Source organism: Cornus florida, unplaced genomic scaffold (genome assembly GCF_030987335.1).
Source record: "Cornus florida cultivar Cherokee Brave unplaced genomic scaffold, ASM3098733v1 CherokeeBrave_3.0.0_Hap2_Chr02, whole genome shotgun sequence".
NCBI classification, from domain to species: domain Eukaryota; kingdom Viridiplantae; phylum Streptophyta; class Magnoliopsida; order Cornales; family Cornaceae; genus Cornus; species Cornus florida.
The window spans coordinates 8,683,260-8,707,970 of NW_026775572.1; the positions used below are offsets into that span (position 1 = coordinate 8,683,260).

Below are 24,711 nucleotides of genomic sequence, written 5' to 3' on the forward strand. Positions count from 1 at the left end.
GGTATGTCGGAGACTCTGACCGCTCCTTCTCTCGCCATTTCCCCCTTTCTCTCTCCTCTCTCTTTCTCTCTCTACAACATTAGTTGTTCTTGCATTAATCTGAATCAAGAAACACACCACAAGATAAACACCCGCCATTTACTTCTATATCTGTGAATTGTAAATTTGTTATATATATATATATATATATATATATATAGTTTTCTCTCTCTCAATTACTCGTAATATTGATTGTCCTGGATCGATCGCTCGATTGAATAGGAGGTGGTGGCGGAGATGTCGTGGATTAGATCGGCAGTGAACAAGGCCGTCGAAGTTGGCGGCATGAACAGCCTCACTCGCACCGTCCGTACATACGCCGACTCTGTTGTCCAACAAGCTGGCCAAGCCGTTGCCGAGGGTGCCAAGATCTTCCAAGATCGCATTGTAATTCTCTCTCTACATCTTTCTCTCACTCTGCACATTATTTTCCATACATTTATTGCTTTCTTTTTTAGTTAATTTTACTGCCATGATTTGCCTCATTTTTAATTTTGTATGCGTTTCTGGGAAAAAAGAAATGCTATTTAAATTCTATTACGGATTTACATGGATTCTTTATTATATACATTGGGTATGTTTTAATAATGTATAGGAGGGAAGTCATGGAAATCTTTCATGATTTGGTTACCTTATAACAGCATATATAGGTCAAATTATTGGTTATGGAGGACTTTTCTCATATTGATTATATGTGTGTATGTATTAATGTATAAGAGGGAAGTCATGGAAATCTTTCAGCGTTTGGTTATGTACGTTATAACAGCATAGGTCTAATTATTGGGTTTGGAAGATTTTTTCTCATTGTTTGATTATTTATTTTTAAACAATGTTTGCCCTAGCAAATAGAAAAAGAAAATTACAAAAAAAATCTAAAACTGATCTTTTAAACTAGTATATCTTTTCTTGTTAGTGTGTCTACGTTGTTATCATATTAGATATACTTTTTCTTGATTTATCACTAATTGATAGAACTCATATTTTATCCTTAAAATGTTAATTATTAATCTTAGTATTTTCTAGTTACTCCTATCATCCACTTCAGCATCTCATCCAGTGCCATGAGTGCATTATTTCCTTTTTAATGCCAACATTATGCTCCATAAAGATTGCTGACCTTAATGACCATCTTGATAAGTTTAACCTATTTGACATTTCTTATCACATAGGATACCACTAAATATGTAACGTGTGAAACTAGAAACGAAATACTTTATGTGATGTAGAGAAATAGTAAGAATTCTATTCTGATAATAAATATGAAAGCTCTCTAGCTCCGATGTGCATGTGCCAGAACTTTTAGTTTTAAAAATTTTAACAGATGAGCAAGCTCTCTCCCTCTCTGTGTGTATGTGTGTGTAATGGGTAGGTAGGATTTGAAATCGCAAGTTGGTTGCTTCAATTCTGTCCTCATGGTTCCTTAGTTATGAACATTGAGGAGTAAATTACCTCTCTCCCCATTATGGATATCCAATGCGCGATGGGTAACTAAAATATTCACTTTTCTTCTTTTGATATATATATATATTTTTCTTGACAGTGATGCTATTATTGTACTGTTGTTTGTTTGTAGACCATTCCAAGTAGTTAAATAAGATTTATCGGGTAGTTTATTTGTACTTATTATTCCGTTTAAAAACATGCATGGAATTGCAGGCTCCTCGAAATTTTCAAAGCTTTAAGCTTGCTGTGAAAAGATTGGAAGAAGTTTCTGTTTCTTGTAGAGGAATAGAAAGAATTCAATTACTAAGAAGGTGGTTGGTTGCACTTAAAGAAATTGAAAGAATATCTGGAGGCTTTCTAGAGACTACAGGAAAAGAATCTCAGCAGCTTCATATCTATGATGAATCCAGGGATTCTCCTAGAAAGCCTACTTTGGTGAGTATGTGACCAAGCATATTCTCTTAGAATTCCTACTGCATTGAGTAAGTGACTAAGAATAGTCTTATATCAGATTGCTTTCATCCTTCTGAATGGTCTACCAATGTTAAGCATAGTGCACAGTGCACACCTGAGAGTTGCAACACTACTTTGTTTGCATTCAGAAATCAAATAATTAAATATTATCAAAATTTGAGGACTTCTTTCAAATGTATCTAGCCTTAGGAAATTGGAACTTGTATTGTATCACTACTGTAAATTTTGTGTTGTTGACAGAAGTTATGTAATTATGGGTTTCATTTTACACTTAAGGTGGCACAGGCTCGATGCACATGCTCCTTACTAAATTCTCTCTCTCTCTCCCCCTTCCTTTTGTTTCCTCCACTTATTAGGTTTCCTCTGCTACATTGCAAAGTGGTGACACTTTAGAAAATTCCACTCTAGAAAATGACATACCAAACATACCAAAAGAGCTCCTGGCTTACTAAAATTGTAAATTAGAGAAATACGACCAGCAATGATTTGAATGTGTTTCTAACAATAGTAAAATTTTAAAATATATTCTTCATAGCTTTGATTTACTTCTGGTGATGCAACAGCACATTGATTTAGCCTCTATCTGCCACAAATAATTATTTTAAGATCCTTTCTTTGGGCTTCCTAACATGAATTAGCTTGAATTTCTGTCTCTACCTTTCAGTAAATCTGTTTAGTTTCTTACAGAACTGTTGATGTAAATAGAACGACATCTTCCACCAGAACTGTTAGGAGCCATCCATGCGAAGTGTTTTCCTATTCAAATTGTGGAACCTTTTTTTATAAGCATAACTGATTTATGTCTTTTATTCGACCCTTCAATTTTCTTTGATTATCCTCTATTCTAGAAATGAAAATGGTCCTTTGGATCCAGGGGTTCGAAATACTGCCCACGTATTAGGACAGGAAATTGAGCTATTACCGATTCTGTCATTAGGATTCATTTTATGAAAATATATCTGTTTGTTCTGTCTAATTTTATGCGGATGATCAAGAAATAAAATAAAATGAGGTTTGTGACGCATGCATGCCTTCTGAGTTAATTTTTCCTTCAGAATCTTGATTTTTTGTTCAAAATTGTTTTGCAGCAAGCATGTATAATTGAGTGACTTATCTCTGTTTTTTTACTGCATTTTGTATAGGCTTCGTGAGGAACTGCTTCATATGTAGCATCAACAAACTATGACTTCAAAATGTTCTCTTTATAGCTCTTGTGGATAGGTTTTCTTATTGCTAAGAAGAATCTATATGAAAGTTTTTGCCTCTATCGATAGTTGAAGGTTTTTGTTTGCTTTTTTGTCCAGTCTCTTCCATTCAATTTTTTACAGAACTTTATAATGTTATGCTTGGCTGTATAGGATGAGGAGCATTTTTCCTAAAAAAAGATAAAATCATGAAAAATATCATTTTAATTAAATTGCCTAAGTTGGACCCCTGAGAAACATGCCCAAAGACATCTAAGACCAAGAAAAAAGAAGAAAATTTTTTCCCACCAGGGAAAGGAAAATTATAAGCAAAATAAGTAGTCAAAATGGTCACAAGACTTCCATAATGTCTAATCCCTGTGAATGTCAGTAGTATATGCTCCTTTAAGTTGAAATAATGAGGATCACCAAATAATATAATCATATTCATTCTACTTATCGGAAAAAAACCATCTTCACGAACTCAACTCGGCTAAATTCAACTCAACAAGTCTTTCTCCTGACTACTAGAGGCCATCTATTTAATCATGTTTTGTCATTTTGTTCTATCGAAGTCCGTAACTTCATCATTATGCTCTATCAAAATCCATAATGTTTGTTGAATCACATTTGATCATATCTTTCTTTACTATCTCAACCAATGCTAATTTTATTTTTCCCACATCCCAACATTACCCTTAATTTGGACGACATCACTCTTCTTTATTGGTGCAGTTATTGGTCATCACTACACCTGGCAAACCATCGTTGATTTTTTCTCATTTGTCCCCACTAGGTGCTATTTGAATTTTCTAAAGATGTTGTTGTTTCTAATTTATCCTTTTTGACCACACATTCATGTTAACATTCTTATTTGGACTGTTCTCATATTAAAAAGCATGCTTTTTTTTAACCGCCCTTGATTGAGGCCATGGCCTTAGATAAAGCAGAATGAAAACGTAGGATTCCTGCAGTCAACCCAAGTAGTTGGGAAAATGGCTTTGGTGGTGGTTGCTATTTTTTCAACTGCCCAACATTCGGTGCCATAAAGTATTATTGGACTTATATAATTTCCTTTTAGTTTTAGAGGTAAATGTCAGTCATACAAAGTGCCAGAGGCACTCCGTTTAAACCATCGTCCTTTTTTTTTTTTTTTTTTTATGAGTAAATCATCTTTTATCTTAACTTCATTATAAATAATTGAGTCCAAGTGACAGAACTGTTCACTTTTCTGTTTCCCTCTGACTCATGACTTTTACTACAATCCTATCTTGTATTCCTAGATTTGCTAAGCTATATTCCTCATATACAATTTCAGTCAGAATTATATTAGACCCACTAGATTCAAGAAATTCTATCTGTAGCTTTAAATTAGCATCTACCCTTTCTTGGGTTTTGTTCTTTGTTGTCTTTCTGGATTGTCCTCTAATACGTACACCTGATACCCTCAACCTTTCCTGTGATGGTAAACTCTCTTATAAAATATCCTTTCAATATTTGCATGCTAGATGACATACTATTCTTGTTGGATAAAAGCCAATTCGCTTCTTTTTAATTTACATTTCAATGTAATTTAATGTTTATCCTCTATTAAAAATAAGTATTTTTCATAATAGCTTTCATATGATAATTTGTCACTGTGAAATCTAGGATAGCCTCCTTCACTAGATCCGTATCTCCAATTATGTGCACCATCTTATATTTTCCACAATCTTTTTCTAAATGATCATTAGAGTCTCCTCCTGTAAACCATTTAATCTCATTTGGGTATTTCTTAAATTAATTCATTTATATGATCCTAAAATCGTACTTTGATTTTTATTCGTCTAGTTCTACTTGGGATGCATACCAATACAAGTTAAATTAATACTATCCTATATCCTTCTCTAGTAATGGTTATAACTTAAATCTTTTGAATTTTGTTTCAACAATAACCCCTACTCCATCTCTCTCTCTCTCTCTCTCTCTCTCTCTCTTAATCTTTTTCTAAATGATCATTAGAGTCTCCTCCTGTAAAACATTTCATCTCATTTGGGTATTTCTTAAATTAATTCAATGATCCTAAAATCGTACTTTGATTTTTATTCGTCTAGTTCTACTTGGGATGCATACCAATACAATTTAAATTAATACTATCCTATATCCTTCTCTAGTAATGGTTATACCTTAATCTTTTGAATTTTGTTTCAACAATAATCCGTACTCTCTCTCTCTCTCTCTCCATATATATATATATTTAAATAATATATTCCTATATAACAAAGTATATTATAAAATTTTACGTTTCCTAATTTCCTATCCTACCTACTTAGATTTTTGTAGGCATGCTATGTTAACTTTTCAATTATAGTGTCTGCAAACCCCATCGCTTCACTTTTTATTGTTCCAATACTTCATGTCGATGTTGTAAACCTCATAGGATAGACTAACTTTTACACTCCTTTTTGTCCGGAACAACTTGGGTATTTTGTCTACTTCTTATCATGTCTGGATGTTTATGTGCCAGGAGTTGATGCAATAAATTGCATCGGGGTGTCCTAAATTCACTCAAGTATTCTTAGGATTCTTGGTAATGGAGACCTAGAAAATGTTTCAGTCTAATACAAGCTAACTAATTTTATCATCCTCCTTTATCTGAGCACCAGGCTGCTATTGTAAAGATAAGATAATAGGCACGGAATGCGATTTTTTGTAGGTAGATTTTTTTGGCTAGAATTATACATGAACTTCTAGTTAACCCAAAGCCCATTCTTTCTTAAGAATGAGGTCACTGAATTTCGAACTAGCCACTGCTTTAATCTACCCCCCCACCATCACCACCACAAAACTCCATCACTGCCCCTCAGACATCTACTCTAATGCTGTGACACTATGTGCTTTCTTGTGACTTTTCAGGAAAGTGAGACAATTTGTGGGATTGATTTAGTGTAGTCAAGGAGTATAGGCTATTAATTGACATGGTGGATATTCTGAAGTGTGGTGGTGCCATAGGTGACTAAGGTAATTCAAAGAGAGACTTTTGTTTGCTAGTTACCTAAACCCCAGCAATACTATTTCTGGCTTCTTAATTTCTTTATTGAACATGCTATTTGTGTGTAAAATGGTTAGATGTTTTGAAATTGAGGGACAAACCTTGAAGCCAAAAAAATAATTTTCTTGAAACAAGAAATGTAGCCTGGAAAACTTGCATCTGAATTACGTGCCTCCATAACCCAACACTGCCCTCCACACCTACCCATGATCCACTGCATAACCATCACCTCACTGCCATCTCCATCACCCAACACCACCATCCCATCACAGTCAACGCTAAACCTCCCCACCCTTACCTTTGTCTCAACCATTTCTTCTTACCTTTTAAAAAAAAAAACATTTCTGCTGTCATCACCACTGCCATTGCTAATGCACCATCACCATCACCATCACCTTTTCCATCACACCACTGTCGCCACTGCAACCACAACACTACATTGACGCTGTCATCACAGTAAGGGTTTGCCACTACCACTTCCCACCATCCTCCCCTTTTGTATCATTACTTCTGTTACTTCTGATGATTTATTTAACTCTATCTAGTCACAATGAACAATCGCTTATTTTTATCTGCCATATCATCATTAAGAAGTAAAAGATGATTTTCTATTTTAAAGTATAAGAATTTGTATTTTAGCATTTGCCTGAGCATTAATGCCTATGCTTTCACACTATCAATCAATAATCTTGCTATAATGTATGCCTAGATCCTAGGCGGGGCAATAGGGTGTTTCGCTAGGTGATTTCGGGGGTGTGTTGGCCATGCTGCTTAATTATACTTCATACATGCTTGATAATTGCTTTGTGCTCATCAAAATTGAGAATTATGTAATTATCACTCTTTATTTGCATAAATATCCTTAACTTTTTATGAACAGGTTTTGTATTATGACTCTGATCTTGGTGGAGAACCAGTAAATTTCCGTGATGTTTTTCTTTACAGCCAAGCTCTTGAAGGGATGACATTGTCTATGGTAAGTTGAACAAATCTCAATGATTTTTGTGGCTCCCTTGATCTTCTTTAAGTTTCCTAGTAATTTCTGCCTATAGCTTTGCATTAATCATTATTCGCCTCTGTGTGTGTGTGTGTGATAAGCTTGAAGCGATCTACCATATAGAGTTGGGATCTACAAGTTTTTGATTGATGTGAGAGAAATGTTTATATCATTCTTATAGTATTCCTACAATATTGTGGGACACTTCATTTAAGTCTTGACAGAAATTAGACAGTTCTAAATATCTCTTGCTGTAGCATTTACATGGTCTGATTTTCTTGATTCCATTATGACGTTGTATGATAGCTACAATGATGATGAATATTTAGGCTACAATATCTAAGGGCTAAAAGTATTGCGAGATTAACCTTTTGGTGGATCCTTAAAAGAGAATATAGCAATATGTAACTCAAACCACTTGTAGATGGTGCTACATGCTTTTATTTGCAAGAGGGCTTTTAATGAGTTGGTAATTGTAGGTATGGAATCTATTGAGATTTAGGCACAGAATTAGTGCAGATGATTTACTTGTAGGCTCTTTTCATTAAAAACCATTTTAGAAAAGAGCCCTGAATGCCAACAGGCCAGTGGCCTAGCGGTACCAGGCCCCTACTTCCCAAAGGGAGGTCAGGAGTTCAAGTCTCAGTGGAGGCATGTGTGTGTGAGTACCAACTAAAAAAAAAAAAGAAAAGAGCCCTGAATGCTTCAGAAGTTTGATTAACTTGTCTTCAGCCCTGGAAGCACCTTGAAGGGGAACTGTGAATCAGCTATTGGGTTACTCTTTCCATTCCTTGTCCACCTGTCCTTGTTGCTTGTTGCAGTTGGATGACTGCCAGGACACAAGGAATCTTTTCCAGAGTCAGACATTGTTGTAATCCATTTGGTATTAATGTGATTCAGTTTTTTATTTTATAAAAATACTTCTTTCTCTCTTTTGATCATTTAAAAAAAAATTAACATCAAATTTTTCTTTATTTTTTTCTTGCATTATTACTTATTAGCGTTTGTTAGGTTATTTTGATGTATTGTAAAGTATTAGCCCTGACATGCCTTCAGTTATTACTCATTAGCGTTTGTTAGGTTATTTTGATGTATTGTAAGGTATTAGCGCTGACATGTCTTCAGTTATTCTCCCTGCCCTTTCTTTTTAAATTTATAAATTGATAGAGCTATTGTCTTTGCTCTATTAAATCACATCAATGCTAAAATATGCAAGACGACATATTTTGGGTCTTTCAGGCGCACAGTTGATTATTAAATCATTATTTTTAACTTTATAGAAAGATATTTGGATGTTTTGATTTGTTATAGATGACTCAGACTTAGTTACATTGTTGTTCTTCTATTCTCCACTGATCGTGGCTTAATTTATTTTTGAAAGCGACTGAAAATTTATACAAAGCCCAAAGGAATCATGGGGACACATTAATGACAATACTATTTCCCATAACAATGAACTCATAAAAAGGAACCTTAATTGCTCTATTATACTCTATTCGGGAGATTGGTATTTCCCTAAGTAATTTTTGCAACTTCAGCTGTAATAGAGCAATTCAGAAATCATTGCAGCCTAGTCGCCCAGTGACCTTTCTTAAACTTAATCCAAGGATGTCAACTTCATGGGGACTCCTACATTTGATGCAGAAATCATCTCTACGTTCCTTGAATTCTTTTGCCATTCTCTAGTTAAATATATTGTTTGCTTTTGTACTTGCTGATCCATGGAGGTTAACCGCAGGTTAACTCTTTTGTCTGACTCAGATTCTCGAAGCACCAGATGAGGAAGAAGTTTCTCTGATAATGGAGATATTTGGGTGATTCTTCTTACACTTTAGTTTTTTTTTTTTTTTTTGGATAATGCTTTATTACAGCTTCTAAATGCTCAACATAATAAATTGAGATAGAAGGATTAGTTAATAAATAAAAGAAACATTTCTTCGCTGGATTTTCTCATTTTTTCACTCTTCTCAGTGGAAAAATTAATTAATTTCTTAAATTCCACTAAAAAATTTCCTGCTTTGGTTTTTATTAGGCTATGTCTCACTGGAGGAAAGGAAGTCCATAATGCATTAGTTAGCAGCATACAAGATCTGTCAAAAGCTTTCTCTAGCTACCAAGATGAAGTACTGGTAAGGACATTATGCAAATGCCTTTCGCTTGAAGCATCTGGATGGTTTGGATGATGTTGCAACTGAATATTTTCAAGTTCTTTTTTTAGATTTTTTCCCATCAATAGTTCCACCCTTCTAATATTTCAGGTAAAGAGGGAAGAATTGCTCCAATATGCTCAAGGTGCAATTGCAGGGCTGAAAGTACATGCTGAAATTGCAAGGTTGTTAAGAAATACATATTTAATTGCTTCTTGAGGCAGGCCTTGAAATATAAACATTTTTGTGGTTTTATGTACTAGATTCACTCAGCTATGTGTTTGCATGCGCCTTTACAGGGAGTAGGTTTTTTTTTTTTTTTTTTTTTTTGGTGTGTGTGTCCGATTGTTGAGCTGGTAATTCTCTTTATTTCATTTTCTGATGTGCTCTGAGTACACAAATACTTTGAAATTGGTGGTTTTATTCTTTCTTAAACTTTTGAAGTTTTGAAATTTTCAAGTTTGACATTCCAATTGCTCTTTATTTAATCATTGTAGTTCCAACCTTAATTGTTGTTTTCAATATTTAATATAATCAATTTCGTAAAAACATCTTGTACTTTATAATTATTCTTTTGTTACTGCTCTACCTTCAATTGTATGTTTTTTTTATTTTTTATTTTTATTAATTGCACACTGTTAGTGTTCTCCATCTTGGATTATATGTTTTTTTAACTTTGAATTTCCTAGCATATTAATGCTGCCATCATTAACTACAAATTTTGTTTTTGTATTTGTATCTTGGGTTTGCATGTGTTTTTGTCTCTTCATTTGCACTGTTTGTGTGATATGTTTATGTTATCATTTATCAATATCCTTACTGCTATTCATTTACAATTTTAGACTGATTTAGTTTTAAATTATGCTGTTATCTACACTTCAAATTTGTTCAAGTCAAGTCTTCACATTATGCAGTGATGAATCCCCTTTTAAATTTAAATGGAAGTATGTAAAGTTGAATTTTTACAGAAGAACTTTAAGCAATGTATTACATAAGAAATTAAAATTGTCAAAAGAGAAAATAACAAACAACTCTGAAAGTAGGATTGTGGGAGATACAAACTATAATGCACTTCTATTTGAAATTATGTTTTTGATTTTTTTGCGAATAATGACAAACTATTGGAATCTTGATTAGTGCATGGTTACTGCACTTCTACTTTCATGTTTGTTGAAAAAAAATGCTTTATCATGTTCAATATACCTCCCCTGAAATAGATTCTTGGCTCCGTTACTGTTTTTATTGAGGCTATCATGCATCGCTAAACTGTTTGAGGCTAATTAAATTAAAACAATGAAAAACAGCGGGACGCTGCCTAATGTAGCATAGATAATGAGGCTGTCATGCATCACTTTCAAAATCTGTAGACCCGTCGAGGACAGTTGTAATTTTATTCAATGGAAATATTTCCAATAGATATTTTGGTTCTTATATTTGTCAAGTATCTATCTTTCTTATACTACTCCTTGATTAGCATATTATTTTGCAATGGTCCCCCCCTCTTTTGATTCGAACAACCTTTATTTGTCATGTTAGTTGATTTTTTTATTAAGTACACTGCAGCCCCCGGAAATGAAATCCTGGCTCTGTCACTGTCTGAAAGTAGGTTCTTGGGAGGTACAAACTATAACGCACTTGCACTAAAAGAAGTAAGCCTTGTTCATTTCTAATTTTACACCTAGTTGGGTATTACCCATTCTCAAACTTTAGAAAATTCTTTTTGGCTGTCCTGTTATAAAGTCTTATTTTAAAAGTGGTAAATGTAATTAGTAGTGCTCTTTGAATACCTTTAAATATCTTAGTTGGGAAATCAAGCTTTCTCCTGACTATCAAAGTACACTGTTATCTTTTATTAGCATGAACTTTATGCTTCCAATTGGTGCACAGTTCAGATTGGAACCATGTGCATGTATTTATTTTGCGCAAGTGGTAAAGTAAAATTTTAATTCTTTTCCTTCTTTGTGATCTGCTCTCAGAATAGATTCTGAAGTCTCAAATATACATAAGACCCTAGATGGAATAAAAACCAGGCTGCCTCCAAGTGAAGGTCGTGAAAAATCATCTGAAGAATCTACTTTTGCAACAGTAGAGGTCAGATCGACTTTAATGCTTGCTTGATTATCTTATGCCAGTAAACATTTCATAATGTCTGATAGCAAGACGATGTAGAGGCACTATTTGTGGTTTGAGGAAAGCCTCAACATGACTGTGATGTTTTAGGTTTTCATCGTTTTTTTATATATAATAAGAGACACATGAAATTGCTGTTTTGACTGGAATGTATCCACTGCATGCATTCTTTTTCTGTCCATTATGAAGGTCTAAAGGTTATCGAAGTTCTACCATTGATCACTTGGTTAAATTTTAATCAAGTTTATGGATCCCTAAGTCTATATATATCATATTGATGTTCAATTTTTTGACCCCACAACCATAAAATGTCCCACGTATAACTTCCATAAACTCTTTTGCTTAGTGATGGTATTTTGACTAAATTTTTTGATAAACTAACTCTGTTGATTACATAACATGCAACTAGCTCTGGCCGGCACAAGAAAGAAGTAACTAATTTGAATTAGTACTTTTAAGAATAAAATAAGAGGTATAATTACTCCAAAGTAAAATGTTTTCAATATATTCATCAATTTGAGAACAGTATGGCCATTGTTTATTGCATTAGTAAAAGCTTAGGTTGTCATGAGAATATGGGTTTGAGACCAAAGTAGCCACTTTGTGTGAATAAAGTCTATATTTGGTCTGTACCTAATTCTCCTTCCAAACATGCTACATGTACAAAGAGAACACTAAGAATGACTTTGTACTAATATAGGTTCTAAACCTCTATTCTTCGTACTTTTTTTTTTCCTCCTTTAATTGATGATGATAAGAATCTAATGCTTGACGCCACCCCTCTCTTTTGGATGTCATGCCAACACATAAACTAGGACTGATAGTCACTTTTCTGATATTGTCCGATGAGAGATGGCCGAGGTGGGAGTCCGACTGGAATCCATTTCGTTCTTCTCCTAGCTTCCATCCCTTTTCCTTGCTAGACACGGTTTTCGTCTAGCTGCCCATAGAATACATTCTTATCTAGCCTAGCCCACTGCCAAACCTTCCGTTTTCTGCTGGCAGTGAAATTTGTCGTCATTATTCTCATGTTTATCTCAAATGAATGAGCAGGTAATTTCTTGATGTCATCAATTTCTTATTATTACTTGTGAGAGAGGAGAGGAATCAAAATCCTCTCTAGTACTATGGTACACTGAGGTGCAGATTTCTCCTTGTGTATTTTGAAATTTCACCACTGCAGTGGTGAATTTCATCAGGACAAAAATTTCACCAGTTTTACTGCTGGAATTCCACTAGAGACTTTACTGTATTTACTTTGAAATTTCACTACTACAGTGAACACGGTAATTTCATCACTATAAACTTGTAGTGACTGGTGAAATTCACCACTATGAACTTATAATTTCATAACGCCACTCCTCTTTTAGATGGCATGCCAAAACATAAACTACTATGTTAGAGCAGCTCTAACTTTTTATATGATTGATAAACATTAAACACTATCACAAAAGTTTCTCTATGGAAAACATCCAATTGTTTGAGTGTAAAGGGTTCTTTGTCCCCTTGCTATGGTTCCATCTTAGAAGCCTGCAGTTATTAGTAAATATTGAGGCATCTGCATTGAACTACATGGGAATTGCTGGGTTTCACGAGACTACAACTACATAATTTGATCTTAGTTCTAAATGAAAGCTAGAATTAAAACCAAATATACCATTTCAACCCTTTATTTTTTAATAAATTATCACTAGAGGGTATATAAAGGGTATTTCTTGCTTATGTGTTCAATAAACATCCTGATGATTTACGATTTCAAGGTTTCAAATTATGTGATCCTTATGTCAGTGTGCCATGTTTATCTTACTATTCACTCGCTGTTGATTGTTCAGAGATAATATGCCACGTATTGGGAAAGTTATTTCTGTCACTATTAAAACCTTGCTTTCTGGGGCTACTACGAAAGCACTTGAAATTTTCAAGGAAGCAAATCCCTAATTACAAATTTCATTCTTTAAATATAGCAGTGATAATGCAAAGAATCCCCATATCTTGGTCGTATTTCTTATAGAATTCATAAATGGTCAATACTCAACTCAATAAAGCCATTTCAGAAGTATTTGAAGTCCCCTACATGAGTCCTGTTTTGCCCCCATCCTACTCCAACCATTGTCATAATCTCAGTTAACCCACATAATTATACCTTCCTTGCTATCTTACCTGTGTTAGTTTTAATCTTTTCCTTTCTCTAAGATTTACTTCAACGTGGATTACATCGACCTACCTAATGTTGTTAATGGTTTTCTTCGTACATAGCCAAACTATCTTAATCAGTTTTGCTCATGTTATCCCCATTCAGGATTTTTTTTTATTTTTTATCCTTACTTGTCTTGGCACACATTTGTTTCAATATTTGCATTTTGACCATGCTTTTTTTATGAATATGTTTTCTTCTATGCTTAAAATTTCGTTCTATAGAGTATGGCTAATCTAATGAATATCATATAGTTTATCTTTCAATTTTAGAGGCATACATCAACCACACATATGCCAGAAGCACTTATCTCCATTTAAGCATCCTTGCTTTAACTTCATGATTAACATCTTTTCTAATTTCTCTCTTTATAAATAATCAAGTTTATGTAGTGGAATTATTTGCCTTTCAGCATTCCCTTATCCCTCAATTTTCACCACGTTCCCGCTTGTACTTCTAGTTTTAGTTTACATTTCATATATTTAGTTTTAGTGCTGATTATCATAGCCCCTCTCTAGACTTTTAATTTAGCATCTATCCTTGCTTTGATTTCTTTATATCTCATGCCTAAGTTTGCACTCAAGCAATGACACTTGAGCAGAACTTCAGTGTTGGGTGATACCCTTTCTTCCTACAGGCTCTGAAAGAAGCACTTGCACAAATTCAACTCTGTTCCAAGTTGGAGGAGATTTTACTGAAGAAGAAATTTTTAAAGAATGGAGATTCTCCAGAAATTCATGCTCAAAAGGTATGGTTCCTTCATTAGATTATTTCTTTCCTTTGGTATGTTTGATAAACCATACTCTGTACATCAATATCAATTTCCAAATCGTGCCCGTGCCCAAATTGAGCTAAGGTTGGTTCTAACTCCTTAACCTTGCTGAAGCAAAGTGTTTTTACAACCAAAACAAACCAACTTCATGTCAGATTAGGTTAATCATTTCTCTCCATGCCTGAATTAAATTTGGAAAATCAAACATTGAGTTGTAAGAAGATTTCCTAATTATTTATCTCTATTCTTGGTTCCAATTCACCCCCCCACCCCCCCCCCCCCCCCCCCCCCCCCCCCCCCCCCCCCTTCCTTTTTCTTCTTTCTGTCTTTTTTTTTTAGGTAAGTTACTATTCTTGGTTTTCTGTTAAGAAGCATAGACACGCCTAAAAGGTCGGACATGGACACGCCAAAAAACGTGTCTGAATATTTTTCTTCTTGGACATGCTGTGAACACGCAACAGACACGTCAACACACTGCGGACGCGCATATATGATTAAAAGATAATTTTGCAACACATTGCGGACAAGTATATATGATTAAAAGAGAATTTCTGCAAATTTTCAAAAAGAATGCTTTAAATATAAATTACGTTGACATTTTTGAAATTATCTGTAATATGGGTTTCAAAAGACAAAAATAAAGTGAACGTTTTCATTATTTAGGCTCAATTATCCATAATGAAGGATAAATTGGAGATGATAGCAATCAAAGAATTAATGCAAGATGGGTTAAATGGAGGAGTGATTGTAGTATTATAGAACAACTATTAGACCAGCCATACTCTATGGAACATAGAGTTGGCAAGTAGGAACATATGTATAAAGCAAGTATGGCAGAAATGAGAATGTTGGGATGATTGTGCGGCAAGACAAGAAAAGATAGAAATAGAAATGAACACGTTCGTGAGATGATTGAAGTTGCACCAATTGGATATAAAATGAGAGAAATCTTACATTTGTACAGAAGACCTTTAAGTGTGTCGGCTAGGACGAGTGGCATGGTCCATGTTGAAAGATTAAAATATTAAAGTTACACCCTCTCTAAGAGCTTAATCTTTTAGAGTAGATGGTAGTTAACAGTTCACATCGAGGGTAAAGCTAGGGGAAGGGGAGAACTAAGTTAACACGGGTAGAGTTAGTAAGGAAGGATATGATAACATGTGGTTTGACTGATACTATTACCTTAAATAGAGCGGAATGGAAGAATATGATTCATTAGTTAACCCCAAGTAGTTGGGAAAAGGATTTGTTTGTTTGTTGTGGTTTGTAGTACAATGAAAGTAGTATTATGTTAAAATGAAAGAGAGTTTATATTCGATACAGGTGGTCCTAATCTTTTATCTGAAAGTTGTTAGTTTTTGGTTCTATTCCTTGCTTACTTTAAACTGGTTCAATTAATATGCAGGTTTGGTTCTATTCCTTGCTTACTTGAACCTGGTTCAATTAATATGCAGGTTGATAAATTGAAAATTCTATCAGAATCTCTTTCTAACTCTGCCTCAAAAGCTGAAAAGCGCATTTCGGACCACAGGTTTAGTTACTTTCATCTTGTTTTGTGTTTGTGTGTGTCTGTCTGATGCGTGCATGCATGCATTTGTGTATGTGCATTTTTATTTTTTTTGTGTGTGTGTTTGGGTGCACATGTTAGCATTTTCCACCTTGCTTCCTTATTAGCTACAGCTTACAGGAATTACTGAGATTTGTAGTAATTCAGAGTGGATAAATGCTTTTTTTTTTCTTTCCATACATTTGTTCAAATTTGCTACATGTTTTATATGCTAGAAAGGTTTATTTATCCTATTATTCCATGCTTATTGTATACACAATAACTCATGTAAAAACATATTTTCTTTTTCCTTCCAAGTTTTTAAAAAACAAAAAAGAAAAGGAAATAGAAAGGAAAACAGAATCAATTTAACAAGTTACAAAAACTGTTAAGATAAGTTGGTTCTATAAATTGAACTGGTTTTATTTCATTTTTACTTATTTCCATTATATTTTAGTTTTGATGAAATAAACTCAACTAGTGCTTGATTCAGATCAAAATGCCAATTTGGTTTGGTTTTTTATTACACCTCTTAAAAACTAAAAATGGTGAACTTTTGGCTTGTCCTGATTGAGTATTATCTTCAGTTTCCAAAGGAATGTTCTCTTTTGAAAATTAATTTTCTTGTATATCCAAAACGTAAATATTTAAATAATGCGTTTCGTATTCTTCTCACCCATCTCATCAACAGATATCAAAAAGAAGAAGCACTCAACTTTCGTGTAACCAGAGCAACTGAAGTCAGTCAACTTGAAAAGGTAAACTTGCCCCAAGAGTGGTAGTTTCATTTCCTTTTGGGGAAATCTGTCAAACCACCACATGAAATCAGTTAATGGAGACATTGTCTCATGGAGAATAATTAGAATGGATGACTATAGGTATATGATTTTCTTTTAAGGGACTTCATTTTACAACTATCATAACTACTATAATGATGGTGATGGTGGCAAGGAACTTCTTTTTGTTGCATACAGATTTTATGTTCAATAAGTTGCTTATGCTGTCACATTGCTTTTTTCTTGTTATTTGTGTAATATCTTTTTTCTCCTTGTTTACTATCTTGATGCTTTGACTTGATGCAATGACTTTATGTCAATTTCTTTTCTGGTACGTTTCTCGGTGTCAAATTATTACACAAGTTTTGAAATATTTGTCACCCTTATCTGGGTGTAATCCTGCATCACTCCAGTTTAATGTTTTTAATGAGTTGTTTTTTATATTCAAAAAAAAAAAAAAAACTGATTTTTAAAATATTGCTCATGATTTCTAGTCATTTTCTTGTAAATTTGGGATATGAATTAAGATGTACTGCTTCCCATGGTTTCACATCTGTATACTGCTACTGTTTAAAGTGGTTGCTTCAATTGGAATTTTCTATCTTCTTGCTCTTGGTTTTGTCAATATATATATATATATATATATATATATATTGGAAATGGGGAACCCTTCCAACCACTGGCCCTTTGGACTTATGGCTGCAAGGTAAACCTTGGATGTGTGCCTGTCTTGTGATCCATTTTGTTAATGAGAACTTATAAATGCCTGAAGTATGGCAGCATTTTCCAGGATTTGGCAGCTGAAATTGGAGTGCTTGAAAAGCGAAAAGAAGAGCTTGAAGCTGAATTGAAAAAGGTAATTCTTTAATAAGGTTCACCCCTCCTTCACCTACCATGGTAACATTCAGAACACTCATTAGGAGATACAGTCTTGTCAAATCAGGTTCAACCACATATCCAGATCTACCTATTTTTTCATTTGCCTTGCTTGCATTCTGTATTACCTGGCCTCATGTACATAGGTTAATTTCCATTTTAACTTTACCTTATTAGTACATGGACACTTCAGTACATGTTTAGTGTTGGAACTAGGGATTGCAAAGTACCCCGCCTTGTCGGGTACCCGCCCCATTTAGAACGGTTATGGGGGTGATTAAATGGTTTTGGGGTGGAGATGGGGGTTACGATTGAAAACCATGGTTATGGAGCGGGGATGGGGAAAGGTCACCCCGTCTGCCCCTCCCCGTTTATAGTGATAAATTACAATTTTGTACTTGTACTTTGTTTTATATTCAATAATATGAGGTATATATTAAACAAATCCTAGTTTATTCTATTCCAGTCACTAAATATCATTTTGTATTATTCATATTTGAGAACTTCTATGTATTATTTTGATATTCCTACAATAATATTATGTCTAAAGTTTCAATTGAGAAGTTGAATCTTTTTTTTATCCGCATAGGAGAAAAAGAATTATTACCATAGTTGAAAATTTATTTCATTATTTACTTCCGTTAGATTCGTAATACAATTACGAAAGTACTCTACAAAACCCGTTCCTGCCCCGCCCCGCCCCTCACCGCCAAGTTTAATAAACGGTTTTGGGGCGGGGATGGGGATGGCATTCCCTGCCCCCAAACCACCCCATTGCCATCCCTAGTTGGAACACAACAGAACATGGGTATGGGCATGGGTTGTGTGTGCGGATATTTCTACTGAAAACTTCCCTAAAGGGAATAAACTTGCCGAGTTCACTTGAAGCTTCTTAGATACCTTCTAAAGTTGTTCCTTTGTTACATAATATACTATATGTGTGTAATTACCCATTTCTCAGTGCACAATTTGGTCTATAAACTTCATTTTCCTAAGTTTGAAGGTGAAGTAAAATTCGCATGGTAAAAATATGGCCATGTCCTGTGTACTAAGGTTTAGGGATTTGTTCAGTCCAACTCCTAGACATAAATATGCCTTTACTGTGTATCTGAGTTACATAAGTTTTACCCATTCTTTCATTTACATTATCTGCCAGTAGTGGCAGTATACAGGTGTGTGAATGGCTGTTTGGGATGAGGAGTTAGGAGTGTGTGATGGCAGTATCACAGGATCCCTCTAGCTTAGATGCTATCTCCTACCCTTAATTGAGGGAATGATCATGGTCCAAATCTTGGTAAAGAGATATGGGACGGGGATCTATGGTTGTGAGGCCAATGCAGTTGGACCAAAAACAAAAGGAAACGAATAACTGTAGTAGCAATATCATATGGTGATGCTTGTGGGATCAGAAGTTGTAGTGGTGGCTGCAATGGCATAAAATTCTAGTAATTTAGCTACTATTTATCTTTCCTTAAAATTTTCTTGCAACATCAATGCAAAGGAAGTGCTCTGCTTGGCTTCTTGAAGAGGTGAAATTAATTTAATGAAGAATATGGAATTCTATTGAGGTTTTTAACTTCCTTTCATTCTCCAACTTGTTTAAAACTTCTTTGTCAGGTGAAATTAATTTAAAGAAAATGGAATGATGCGGAGGGTTACAACTTCCTTTTACATCCCAAAATATTTAAAATACGATGTCAACTTGAATCTGTGTTCTGTAAGATGGAATTAATTTCTTCTTTGGTAGGTAAATCACACACACACACTCACACTCATTTGTCCCACTGGAAACCTCAAACATCCATTTGGAAGCAGGAGGAGGTATTAATTGTATGGACACTCAAACATCCATTAATGTGCCCAGAACCCGGAACTTCTATATCCATCTCATATGATTTACAAATAACATTATTCATGTTTTACTGGCATGACAATTTTGGTGGTTAGAAAGTGCTTCATCATTTTTAGGAGAAGGAAAAGAAATTTACGGCATTCCCACAAAGTTGAAGAATCTGAGCTCTTAAGGCTTCTTAAAAATTGTGCAAATGATGTATCTGTTGACATGGTGAGTAAAGAATATTATGTCAATGACGCTGAGTGGCTGGTGTAGGTAAATACCTCGTTGGCTACTGCACGTGCACGTCTTCGTAATGCCAGGGAAGAAAGAGAGCAGTTTGACAATGCAAGTAATGAGATTCTTGAACACTTCGAGACAAAGGTAGGATAGTGTTTTCCCTTACTCTGGGTATAGTTTGGCATACTTCACACCGTTGTCTCTTTCCACACACAGAGTGGGGACCTTTTTTATGAATTGATATGAAATTTTTTTTTTCCCCAACAATGTTGATGTTGTAGGAAGATGAGCTGGCCAGATCTGTTGCCTCATATAGAGCAGAATCCGATGTTTGCAATGCTTTAATTAATTTTCTGGAAGATACGTGGGGTTTCCAAATCTCATACACAGAGCATAAAGAGAAGCAGATCAGGTATGGACTTATTCTTTGTGCTTTTCTGGCTTGTTTCTCATGTAAATCTCATTCTATTATGCCTTTCAAGATTTGTCTACCCATATTAGGTCCATTGCTTTGTATCACATGAGTAATTTGAATTTAATGATTTTATTTTACATGTTCAAGTGATGAATGGGAGAGACACGAAGACTATTTTGTGAACTTGGCTATTCATCTTTTATCTACTTACAAGGTACATTCACTAGCTGCCATATAGAATGATGAAGTTGTATAATATTTACTTTTCACCTAATTCTCAACACAACTCTTTATTCTCAACTACTTGGTTTCAATTACATGGATCCAGTTGGTTCTTTGCAAAGGATACCCTCAGTTATATCCTGGGAATTTTATGTTGCTTCTCCCAGCTTTCTTCTTCTTGTTACTTTGGCACTATGATTTGGATCAAATCATCTCCATGTCAGTGCATTAGGTGGTGTGTGTTAAATATAAACAAACTATCTAAGACGACTTTACCTCAATTTATCTCAAGTTGGTGCCACTCATATATCTCAACATCCTCTTTTCTTAAATCGCATTTCTCAACTTCTCAACATCTTTTACCACAGTATAGCTATCCTTATAGATATAGTTTATATTATAGAACTTCCCTTTTTGCTTGATCAAAATTGTTGGGTCAACCATACTCTAATTATATGGGAAACATCCTTTTCAATTTTCCTTTCGTTATGTTGCAATTTATATTTTATAGTTTTTTATCGGCGTTGTTATGTTCATCTCTTATCAGGAAGAGTTGGGGCCTTCTGTCACCAGTATGAGGAAACTTGTGGAGAACTTGAATTCAAGTCAAGGGTATTGAACATAGTTTTTTGAAATGGTTAATCTCAAATATGAACCACACTTCTAATTATTGGCTGGCCAGGTCAGAGAGAGAGTCCGGTGTAAGTGATGAAAATTCACAACCAACCAACCCCAGGAGAAATCTTGAAGGAGAATACTTGGACTCTGAAGCCAAGGTATGGATTGTCTTCCATACTGGATAATCTTCATAGTCAAATAATGTAATTATGTCAAACTCTTAAACTGCAAAGCTACGAATATCTTGTTTCACATTGAAGTCTATATCAAGCTGATACCTTTCTTTACTTTATACAGGTCTTATATCTTAATAGGCATCAAGTTTTGAATATGTTTGTTTTTCTGATTTGTTTGTTTGTTTTTTGTTGTTATGTATCATTATTATTTACTTAAAGCATTCTTGATTGAGGTTTGTAGGTCTGCACAATTTTGATCATCAATTAACATAAACATTGAAGATATCATTCTTTGCTGTTTCTGTTGTATTGTTCAGATTATAACCACCTTCAGTATAGTGGAAAGCCTCAAGAAGCAATTCTACACTAAAAACGGAGATATGTCCAGGTGAGGCGATTTCATTACCTTTGTTTCTTTCCTTTCTCATTTTCATTTATTTATTTATCTCTTTGTAGCTAGTAGTTATTGTCTGTAATATATGCTTCACTCCTTAAAATGGAAACATGGTACACTGACCAGGAAAGTTGATCAAAGGGTCGAAGAGTTATTTGATTCTCTTGAAAAAATCAAAAATGAATTTGAATCCATTGAGAGACCAGTGTTGGAAATTGAGACCACGTCACGACGGGCAGAGACACCATCAAAAGAGAGGCCCCCAAAAAGTCCATCTTCTACCTCTAAAGAGGCCGGAAAAGAGAAATATGTACCCATTGGGGGACAAAGTATGGAAATTGAGACTCCACCTCAAAGAGCCGAGACACCATTTCAAGAGAGGCTCCAAAATACTTTGCCTCCTAGTCTCAAACAGGTCGCAGAGACAACAGAAGACAAAAAAGATGAATTTTCCGAGCTACCTGTGAGTAAAGGACCATCTCAAGTGACGCCCCAAAATACTTCATCTCCTAGTATCAAACTGATCACTGAGACAACAGAAGGCAAAAAAGATGGATTTTCTGAGCTACCTGTGAGTAAAGGACCATCTCAAGAGAGGCCCCAAAATACTTCATCTCCTAGTCCCAAACAGATCACTAAGACAATAGAAGGCAATAAAGGTGAATTTTCCGAGCTTCCTATGAGTAAAGGACCATCTCGAGAGAGGCCCCAAAATATTTCATCCCCTAGTCCCAAACAGATCACTAACATAACAGAAGACAAAAAAGATGAATTTACTGAGCTTCCTATGATTAAAGGATTATCTCAAGAGAGACCCCAAGATACTTCATCTCCTAGTCCAAAACAGATCACTAAGACAACAGAAGGCAAAAAAGATGAATTTTCCAATCTTCATGTGAGTAAGGGAGAAGAAGGACCATCTCAAGAGAGACCCCAAAATATTTCATCTCCTAGTCCCAAACAGATCATTGAGACAACAGAAGGCCAAAAAGATGAATATTCCGAGCTTAATGTGAGTAAGGGAGAAGGATCATCTCAAGCCCAAAATATTTCATCCCCTATACCCAAACAGACCATTGAGACAACAGAAGGCAAAAAAGATGAATTTTCAGAGCAACCTGTGAGTAAGGGAGAAGGACCATCTCAAGAGAGGCCCCAAAATATTTCATCTCCTAGTCCCAAAGAGACCATTGAGACAACAGAAGGCAAAAAAGACGAAGTTTCCGAGATTCCTGTGAGTAAGGGAGAAGGACCATTTCTAGAGGGGCCCCAAAATACTTCATCCCCTATATCCAAACAGACCATTGAGACAATAGAAGGCAAAAAGGATGAATTTTCCGAGCTTCCTGTGAGTAAGGGAGAAGGATCATCACAAGAGAGGCCCCAAAATACTTCATCCCCTATATTCAAACAGATCAGTGAGACAACAGAGGGCAAAAAAGATGAATTTTCCGATTTTCCTATGAGTAAAGGACCATCTCAAGAGAGGCCCCAAAATACTTCATCTCCTAGTCACAAACAGATCAGTGAGACAACAATAGAGAAAAAGCTTCCGGTGTGTAAGGAAGAAGGGACATTGGATTTGGAGGCAGAATTTTCAAAGCCGGGGTCTAAAGATGAGAAGCACAGCATAGATTACTCAAAAGAGGAGATTGAATGCTGGGAATTTGATGAACTTGAAAAAGAGCTGAAAAACAGCGATTCATCTAATGCTCAAGAAAATAAACCAAAATCTGATGAACTTAAAAAGGAGCTGAAAGACGGTGATTCATCTAATCCTCGAGAAAAAAAACCAAAATCTGATGAGCTTGAAAAGGAGCTGAAAGAGAGTGATTCATCTAATGCTCAAAAAGATAAACCAAAGCTTCCCCCTGGTGATTCAAACACCTCTTAAAGTGACATAAATTTTTGACACCATAAGATGTAATTATTAAACATAGTAACTTCCCAAAAACTGCATTTTAGTACTTTGGTTTAAGGAATTGGTAGTAGAGCTCAGATCAATTTAAACAGGTAAATATTTTTCGGAGACTTGTAGCATGGATACAATGGAACCTATAAACCTTTCATTTCTCTCTTTTATTTTATTTTATTTTATTTTGAGAGATACTACATCTCTCTCATATTGGATCCACCTGCTCTTATTGTCTAGAATGTATGGGCTTACTGGTCTAATCTACATGATCCTTTATCCATTCCACCCTTAAAAACCAGCTTTATTAATAAAGTGGGATGTTATCATGTTAAGATGAAAACGGTTATTGAGGAGATCTTTACTTGTGTTTATGAATTTGTGTGTCTGCCCCATGGATTTGGGATTTATTTCATCTGTGCATGGCCCTTCCTATCTATCTAACCTGAACCGATCTTAGCTTAGCTGTATCATAAATTCCAAGTTTGGGTTCGTGAAAAAAGGATCTAATTGTTTTAGTGTTGATAATTGATTTCTTCTAGCGTAATACTAATCGACAGGGGCTTGGTTGGTAAGTGCTATCTGACATTTAAATAGCTGGGAAAGTATTTCTTAGAAAGGAACTTGTGCCATTGCAGTTCTCAGTAACTACTAGTAGTGTGTAGTATTGCATTATGAGTGAAAGTGAACTACACAACCACAGAGTTGTACCATCCTTTTAAAAGTGTGTCAGATGAGTGCCATGCCATGTGATCAATCTGACGTGGATTAGTATAATAGGGGTGTACTGTCCAGAGGTATGTCGCCTCCAGTTTTGAATTCTAATGAAAGCAGACCACCATTTTTCTGCAAAATACAATGTTGGGGATCTATATTCTTGTTCTAATACAATCCAGTCCAAATCCACAAGGATTTAACTAATTACATCGGCAGAGATATGGTTGAATCCCAGACTTTAATTAGAGTAGCTGTTCATGAGTTAGACCTAAAAGTCCGCCACTCGTGTGTTATCACTTTAAACACATTTGTAAAGAATAAGAGTCATTTCACTAGCGTTTTAAAGTACTTTAACATTGTTCAATACATATATGTACATAGAGAGAGTTACAAACTTACAAGGAAATAGAAACAAAAGCCCTCGAGCTTGGAATGCATCTCTTTCCATTCGTCAATGTTTAATTGTCCACCCTACCATGAAAAGTTGAGCCCTATGGTGGTTACTACTCAGAGCAAAAATTCATAAAAAGAGTAAAAGGGTAGATAAAAAAAGATGCCCACGGGGCCACGCTTT

General features: G+C 35.0%; 1 protein-coding gene across 1 annotated transcript; it reads left to right on the plus strand.

Moving 5' to 3' along the window:
- The first annotated feature begins 276 nt into the window (after nucleotides 1–276).
- LOC132295621 (uncharacterized) lies at nucleotides 277–23,680 on the plus strand. Its single transcript, XM_059793930.1, has 18 exons — nucleotides 277–426; nucleotides 1,696–1,917; nucleotides 7,052–7,147; nucleotides 8,930–8,982; nucleotides 9,201–9,297; nucleotides 9,427–9,500; nucleotides 11,292–11,406; nucleotides 14,277–14,387; nucleotides 15,866–15,942; nucleotides 16,649–16,715; nucleotides 17,524–17,589; nucleotides 19,720–19,827; nucleotides 19,965–20,095; nucleotides 20,246–20,312; nucleotides 20,868–20,932; nucleotides 21,003–21,096; nucleotides 21,432–21,502; nucleotides 21,635–23,680. The coding sequence occupies exons 1-18, from the start codon at nucleotides 277–279 to the stop codon at nucleotides 23,400–23,402; spliced, it is 3,432 nt and encodes a 1,143-aa protein (XP_059649913.1). The 3' UTR covers nucleotides 23,403–23,680.
- The last annotated feature ends 1,031 nt before the right edge of the window (nucleotides 23,681–24,711 follow it).

What these genes read in the sequence shown, in the direction of transcription:
- LOC132295621 (XM_059793930.1), top strand. Translation starts at nt 277, where the DNA reads ATGTCGTGGATTAGATCGGCAGTGAACAAGGCCGTCGAAGTTGGCGGC. An exon ending in CTCCTAGAAAGCCTACTTTG is followed by an intron (nt 1,918 to 7,051) that starts GTGAGTATGTGA and finishes TTTTATGAACAG; the next exon opens with GTTTTGTATTATGACTCTGA. An exon ending in AAGGGATGACATTGTCTATG is followed by an intron (nt 7,148 to 8,929) that starts GTAAGTTGAACA and finishes TGTCTGACTCAG; the next exon opens with ATTCTCGAAGCACCAGATGA.